Source organism: Muntiacus reevesi, chromosome 8 (genome assembly GCF_963930625.1).
Source record: "Muntiacus reevesi chromosome 8, mMunRee1.1, whole genome shotgun sequence".
NCBI classification, from domain to species: domain Eukaryota; kingdom Metazoa; phylum Chordata; class Mammalia; order Artiodactyla; family Cervidae; genus Muntiacus; species Muntiacus reevesi.
This window is the reverse complement of record NC_089256.1, coordinates 27,703,588-27,711,914: the sequence shown is the minus strand read 5'-3', so window position 1 is coordinate 27,711,914 and position 8,327 is coordinate 27,703,588. Positions and strand designations below refer to the sequence as shown.

General features: G+C 42.3%; 1 protein-coding gene across 1 annotated transcript; it reads right to left on the bottom strand.

Annotated features, from left to right (window-relative positions):
• Positions 1-672: 672 nt before the first annotated feature.
• LOC136173485 (RWD domain-containing protein 4) lies at positions 673-2,274 on the bottom strand. The gene has a single exon (XM_065943155.1). The coding sequence runs from the start codon at positions 2,059-2,061 to the stop codon at positions 1,495-1,497; it is 567 nt and encodes a 188-aa protein (XP_065799227.1). The 5' UTR covers positions 2,062-2,274; the 3' UTR covers positions 673-1,494.
• Between the last annotated feature and the right edge of the window lie 6,053 nt (positions 2,275-8,327).

Here is an 8,327-nt window from a genome sequence, read left to right as displayed (position 1 = left end):
TTTTTCCTACTAGCAGACGTAGCAATTTCAGTTTCTTCAAAAAACAAGCAAATTGGCACAACAGAAATTACGCACACAACACGAAAACAAAAGTTAGCCTATTCTAGTGGTCCTGAATTTTGATGTCTCCATCGGATTAATCCAAGCAATAAAAATGTGATTCAGCATTTAAAAATGAGACTGAGCTTCTTCACTGTAGTTATGCTCACGTTAGAATTCAAGTGATTAAACTGACACCTATGTGAACCTAGCAAAAACCACGGCTACGACAATCTGCTCTTTTGCTAAGGAAACGTCTTTAAAAGTTTACGATTCTTTAGAAACAAACTCAGACCCAAGCTGCACAGGTATAACTTGAGGGACCAACAGCTGACCTTTCCAGAAACCACGGCAGTAGTCTAAGTATTTTTGAAGCTGGGGAGCATATACTATCTCACATACATGTCAGTAACTTCCTGCTAAAACTGCACTAATAGTTTCCTCTGTTAATGACTTAAAAAAAAAAATCCAGCAAGTACTACAGTTCAGCATTTGAAAGACTTCTATGTCAATTTGTACACGGATGCCTGGGCTGAGACATACATTTGGGTACTGGAAAATGCACAAGGCTTAAAATGTAGTTTTATGTGAAACCACTTAGAAGAACTCAGTTACCAAACAACTAAAAATACACAATGGATAAATAGGAATTTATTAAAACCGCTGTCTTTAACAATATAAAAATTAAATATTAAGGCATCTTTTACTCCCATCTAGGTATATGCAGCAAAGAGAAATGGTTTAAATGGGAACCAGCACTTTTATTCAAATATTTTCTAAAGTATTTGGCAGATCTTTTTTTTTTTTTCCTCTCTCTGATTCCACATATCATTGAAAGCTCTCAGGATCAAACATCATTACCCAAATCAAAAGTATTAACAGATATATATTTCTTAAAAAGCAGTTCACCCTTGAAAAATAAAAAGAACCTAGAAAGAATATTACATATAAAGTTCAAATACTAGTATTTAAATCTCACTGAAGCAATTTATGCTTCAGTAATTAAAAGAAAGAAGGAACAAGGACTTAAAGACGAGAAGCCTATTAATACGGATCATACTGTGAACACATTTTTCATTCACTATTCTCCATTGGGATAAGAATTTGAAAAGGGCTTAAAACTCCTTTAAAAAATATCATATCCACCGGAATAAGATCACATAAATTGACATTGGTTATTTATAATTCCTCACATTTGTCCGTTTATAATTGGTTCCATAAAGTATTATACTAAACAGTAACTTTTTCACCTTTTATTAAGGCAAGTTTGTGAAAATAATTTAATACAACCAGATTCCTTTACTTTCAACTTGAAACATTTTTTTTTTTACATAAGAAACATACAAAACAATTGGTTTATAAAAAGCCACCTCAATACCAGGAAAGAGTAATGAAAGATTTTGAATCCTGTTTACTTATTAAAGGATGCTCTTCCCTCGTCTCGGATTCCAAGGGCTATTCATCGTCTTTAGAGCCAGTTTTGCTCAAATGCTTCACCACATCAACCCAGTTCCATCCTCGAGGAAGTTCTCCTTTGTGATCTGTTTTATCTGCCAGTTTACGTTTCTGGGCTTTTGAAAGTTGTTCCTTTTTATCTTTTTTCTTACTTGATGGGGCTGTGCTAGGAGTTTCAACTGAGATGATATTGCTTATGGATGTAGCGGAATGAACGGGATGATGGTTCTCCATGAACTGCTCCTTATTGTCCTTGGCGTATTCAAACAGCGTGTAGGTCATGGCCGTCCCGAGGTGGACTTCCACCGCCTCCTGTAACTTGGCTAGTATGCTCTGTTTTACGTCTGATGATATGGTGTTGTTAAAAAAGGCATTCATGGATATGATGGGAGGTGTCTGCGGATAGGTTTCTGTCCAAGAAATCTCTATTAGGAAGGCTTTGGGATCCCCGTTTTCACCTATCCTGTATTGAAATGAAACTGGACTTAATTCCCGGAAACTTTCATCTCCTTCATAAATAGAGCGTAATGCCTCCAGTTCCATCTCCTGGTCCTCGTTGGCACCCATCGCCCCGGTCACGGGGCGCACGGCGTCTCGCGACAAGGAAAAGGAAGCAAGGGCCGTGGCCCCGAGGCCGGGGCCGCTCCCTCTCCGGCGCCCTGGGCTGCTGAGACACACGCTTCTCGTGCCAGGAGAGTCGCGCTCCCCCGATGCCCGGGCTGAGCAGAGCCTTGGAGCCGCGGGCAGCTGACCGGGAGGCCGGGGCCGCCGGGGCGCCGGGGGACTACATTAATGATTTTATGGGTCAAGTTAAAAGACAGTGATACCTTAAACTTCTCCATAATTCTACAGAGTTTTAAAAAAAAATATTTTGATTTATTTATTTGGCTGTGCCGGGTCTTAGTTGCAGCATGTGGGATCTAGTTCCTTAACCAGGGGTTGAATCCCAGCTCCCTGCATTAGGGGTGCAGAATCTTAGCCACTGGACCACCCAGGGAAGTACTGTCTTCAGAGTTTTAACAGTTGGTTCTGCTAATGATTCTGGCATATCCTCTGCTATGGCCTGCATTGTGTTCCCACAAGTTCACATGTTGAAGCTCCAACCTTTGCTGTAATTGCCTTTGGAGATAGAACCTTGAGTGGACAATTAAGGTGAAATGAGTGTGATAGCTAATTCTTTATGTCAGCTTGACTGGGTGAAGGCACAGGTGGTAAAACATTCTCTCTGGATGTGAGTGAGAGTGTTCTAGAGCAGACTGGCATCTGAATCGGTGAGCTCTGTAAAGCAGATACCCTCCACATCGTGGGTGGGTGTTATCCAGTTCACTGAGGGCCTAAATAGAATTAAAAGATGGAGGAAGGGTGAATTCACTTTCCGTTTATCTTCTCCTGGCCTTGGACACTGCACTCTTGGTTCTCTGACTCAGATCACCAGCCCCTTGATTCTCAGACTTTTGAACTCAACAGAATTATGCCACTGGCTTTTCTGGTTCTCCTGCTTGTAGATAAGATTGTGGGAATTTCTGGCCTCCGTTAACCATGAGCCGATTCCTATAATCTCTCCCCTACTATCCTATTAGTTCTGTTTCTCTGGAGAGCTCCACTAATACAGTAGAGTCAGGAGGGTAGGTCCTATTCCAATTGGACTGGTTTCCTAAAAAGAGGTAAAGACACCGGGGATGTGTGCACATGGAGAGGCCATGTGAGACGCAGTGAGGAGGCAGCTGTCTGCAAGCCAAGGAGGAAGGCCATAGGAAAAGCCAAACCTACTGACGCCATAATCTTGGAGGTCCAACCTTCAGAGCTCTAAGATGATAAATGTCTGTTGTTTAAGCCATTTAGCTGTGGGGTTTTGTTATTGCAGACCTAGCAGGCTAATAGAGCCTCTCTTTAAGGAAAGAAGTATTGGACCAGGACTCAGGAAATGCCCCAACAGATCAAAGCCACAATTCAAGTACTGAATCCCCTATCCCACTGGAAACATCTTTTCCTTTCAGTAATTTGGATTTGAATAATTAAAACAAACACTGGCAAATAGAATTACCAAAGTGACTCTACGCAAAAGATGAGAAGTTTAAGAAGCTTTTCTTCCTTTGGTGGGTGAACAAACCCTAGGTCTATCTGCCATGTAGGCTCTTCTGGGGCTCTTTCACTTCTACAATGAGTTCTATTGATTTGGTAGAGCAAGTGTTATGGAAGAGAGTGATGAAGAACTTGGTAACATGCATAAAGAAAACACACGAGAAAAGCACAAGAAGGTGGCTGGTTTTTTTTAAATGGAAGTATAGTTGGTTTACAATGTTGTGTTTGTTTCAGGTGTATAGCAATATTATCCCATAGTATGTATACATACATACATATATATATATTTCCAGATTCTTTTCCCTTATAGGTTATTATAAGATGTTGAGATAGTTTTCTGTGCTATACGTAGCTCCTTGTTGGTTTTCTATTTTATGTACAGTAGTGTGTATATGTTAATCCCCCCTCCGAATTTATCCCTCACCCACTTTCCCCAGTGGTAACCTCTAGTTTGTCTTCTCTGTCTGTGGGTCCATTTTGTAAATAAGTTCATTTGTATCTTTTGTTTTCCATTCCACCTGTAAGTGGTTTCATATAGTGTTTATCTTTCCCGGTTTGACTTATTTCACTTAGCATGTTGTCCTCCAACTTCACCCATGTTGCCACAAAGGGCAAAATTTCCCTCTTTTTTGTGGCTGAGTGGTATGCCATTGTGTATAGGTACCACATCTTCTTTATCCGTTCCTCTGTCATTTACGTGGCTTCTATATCTTGGCTTTATGAATGGTGCTGCTATGAATGCAGGGGTGCATGTATCGAATTAGAGTTTTCTCCAGATATATGCCTGGAGAGAAAAAAAAAGCACAAAAAAAGCACAAGGAGATGTGCTCTCTCTTTTAAAGGAAACATTAATGACAAATTGTTATGGAAAAATCTTACAAGTAGGTAAAGGATCTTCTTTAGGGTAGAAATAGATGAGCCTGTCTGTGGCTGCTTTGGTAGGAGTGCTCAAGCTGCACTTATCCATGGAACTAGAACATGTTTTATAGAAACCTAAAGAAGAAGTCATGAGCCATCTTCAGGGCCAGGGCTCCAGGAACATTCACTAAAGAGTCTAGCAACATCCGTGTGAAGCAAGCATCTACCCTCCTGTTCCTGCTCTGTCATTTCCATTTGGTGGGCAGGTTGCCCCCCGCCCCATGTTGGGTTCCCTTTGTGGATATTCCCTGATCGTCACCTCCAGCTAGAATTCTCCCCCTTGAGTGTCTGCTGGAGACGGCAGGTCCCACAGATGGCCCATCTACCTGTAGCTCTGTGCAATTCTGGTCCTAGTCCCAAAACAATGTCACTTGATATTTAAGAAGCAACCGGAATTCTTAGTTATTTTTTACTTGCAATTTCAAGGCTTTTTCCTTTCCCCAAATCTCCTTGGGCTATAAATTCATCTTAGTCAAAACATGCTTTTAAGAGAAGGGGACTCAAAGTAGGACAACGACTTGTTCTTTTTGAAATTGCATATAATTTAACGTGGTATAACCTTTGAAGGGGAAATGTGATCTGCTCAGAGCATCACAGTGGTATTTAAGGAGGCTCTGTGTCTGAAAGCCCCATCTCAAAGAAGGCAGGTATTCGGTTTCAAATGATCAAAACAGCCTTGCACTCTTCTTGGAGTTATTTTGACATCTAAATAATAGTTCTGGCATTTCTTTCAGAGTGTAAATCAATAACGTTGACTTAGTGCATTCTTTCCTCTTATTTTCCTTCCTTACGCTTTTATAACCTTAGATCAAGTATTAATAGTTGTTTTAAGCCTTAGCTTAGGTTTGGTCCTTTGCCACTTAGCAACACAGGAGGCACCTCCCCCTTCCTCCCCCCCTTCACCAGTTGCCTGGCTCTTCCAGAATATTCTCTTTCTGGGACAAAGACTACATCCATCTTCAAGTGCAGATAAGTGGATTTAGCAATGGCCTTGGACACGTTCTCTTTCCTGTCTTCCAGTTCCCCCAGTATTAGAACACATACGTCTTTCTCCCATTTCTATCACACTTGGTACCCTTAGCTCTCCCTGGTTTCTCACTAGTGTTTCTGAACTCTGTTCTGGCCCAGCGTCCCTGGTGCTTGTTGAAGCTGCCATTCCTGGGCTTCACTTCACACCCAAGGAATCCGAATCTCTGGAGGAGAATGCAGAAGGTGCAGTGTAGCAAGGACCCAGGGCTGCTTTCAGCATTCACATCCAATACTCAACTCCTGCTTTCCCAACTCTCTTCTCTTGCGTCTGGGTATACTCTTATGTAGTGACTGAATTCTTATTCACTAACCTCTAGGATGGCCGTTATTGTATTTTCAAAAACGTTTGTACCAGTTCCCAAACCCTCATGACTTGGCTTTAATACCCTACAGAGTTTTTCTGTTTTTGTTTTTTGGATTTCATGCCTCCATTTAACGGCCAGGCCATCACTGCCCAGATGATGCACATGACCCCATAGTAAAGTCCCATGCAGGCTCTGCAGGGAGACAGTGTGGTGGAGAGGGCACTGGGGGGTCGGCGTATGGGAGCAGAGAGACGTGAAAAATGGTAGGAGAGGTTTCAGACCCTCGGACTTAAGTGTGATGTCTGGTTCTGCCACGTAACCAGCTGAATGACCTTGGTTTATTTGACCTTGGGAAACCTAGATTTCTCAGCTCTCACGGCGAGGGACAGGAGGGGAGGGAAGACACTCTACAGGGCAGGGTTGTTGGGAGGATGAAACGAAACCATGTATGTAGTGCCAGGATCTGAGGCCACAGGGTGGGTGGCTTTGATTATTCTTCAAATTATTCCTTTTACTTTTGTTCCTGCATTTCTGTCTTTGGTTGCCTCAGCTCCTTAACTTTTTCTATATTATCCCCTTGGATGTGATGGTTACCTTCTTAAATTCTCATCGTTACGTCTTCTTTTTCTTCTCTAGAATGATTTCAGCTTATTCAAACCTTTTATTCTTGACCTTTTGAGCTAACAGTCTAGAAATTTCTCAAGCGGAGTCTTGATAGGTACCTGCTAGTTAGACCTGTTTTGCACTCATCCCTCCAACAGTAGCTTTCCTCCTCACCTTTGGGGTCCCGCCGTTCTTCCCCCATCATGTGTGGTAGTTGGGGGGCTGGCTTGCCTATGTGTACCAGGGGTGTGCCACTCATGGCACCTCGTCCTTCCCACCCTGGTGGTTGGTACCAGGCATTGTCATGGGACACACGCAGGGCCTATCTATGTTTTCTTCTGGGATTTTGAATATTGGACTTGCAGAGACAGCTTGTGTTTGGAACTCCAAGATGCCTTCAGACTGCTGATACTTGCTTGAGTGTAGGGGGTGGAGAGTTGGTGTGGGGGAGAAGGCAGTGCCTCTTGCCTCCTGGTCATGTCCTGAGGCTCCCTCGACTCCGCTCTTGCTGCCGAGGGATACCTTTCCCATCTCTGTCTTATGGAGTGGGGGGGCATCTGTGCAGATGCTGGGTGCTTAAGTCCTAGATTACTTCTAGGACTTAATTTTCTTTTTTAATTTCTTAAAAACATTATTTGTATAGTTGGTTCTCGTTAGTTTTTTACTTTAATACATAGCATCAGTAGTGTATTTATATCAGTCCTGATTTCCCAGTCCATTCCACTCCCCCCTTCCCCAACACAGTGTCCATATGTTTGTTCTCTTGTGTCTGTGTCTGTATTTCTGCTTTGCACAGAAGTTCATCTATACCATTTTTCTAAATTACACATATATCTGTTAATATATGATTTTTTCTCTCTTTTTGAATTATTTCGCTCTGTACAACAGTTTCTAGGTCCATCCACATCTCTACAAATGACCTAATTTTGTTCCTTTTTATGGCTGAGTAATATTCCACTATATATATATGTACCACATTGTCTTTATTCATTCTTCTGTTGATGGACGTTTAGGTGGCTTTCATATTCTGGCTATTGTGAATGGACTTGCAGTTTTCTTAAGAGTTTGCATTCCATACCTTTTCTCTGCCAAGTCACATATGCACTGTCAATATGGTGATTTTGGGCAGTGTCCAGGGGAGGCATTTGTCACACCTGGAATTGCCATTCCCCTCTATCTTTTAGGTCCTGTTGGTGAAATTGGCCCTTCAGATCCAACCCTTTATCCCGCATGGTTGCTCTTTCCCAGGGGACCTCACCATCTCCTCTAGTCCTGCCTTCTATTGATTCTCCTTACTTGACCCTGTTTTTTCTGTCCCCAGTTTCTTCCTTTTTTTTTTCTCCACTAAAGAGGTTGTTTTTATTAATAGTTAAAAATAAAGAAGTCCATGCCTGGTGATAACAAACGAGATTCCATGCAGGAGGCTTACTCCCCACAGGAAATGCCAGTGTCACAAATGCTGCTCCAGAGCTCAATACAGGAAAGGACATAAACATTAGTATCTGAGTTCCCATAACATTTCCATCCCAGTCATTTTATGCTCTTGTAACATCTTCCAGATCTGTTGTCACTTTTTCATTTGAAAATAGTCAACGGATGAATCTATTGAACAATCCAATTGCACCCAATATCAGTGCTTAAAAAGCTCTGGTCCAAAGGTCCCCCCTTATTCCAAAGTTTGCAATGACATCTCATTCTTCATGGGTGTCCCTGGTGGCTCAGTTGGTAAAGAATCCACTTGCAATGCAGGAGACGTGGGTAGGATCCCTGGGTTGGGAAGATCCCCTGGAGAAGGGCATGGCAACCCACTCTTGTCTGGATTCTGGCCTGGATGAAGAGTCTGGTGGGCTACCGTCCACAGGGTCGCAAAGAGTCAGATATGACTGAAATGACTGA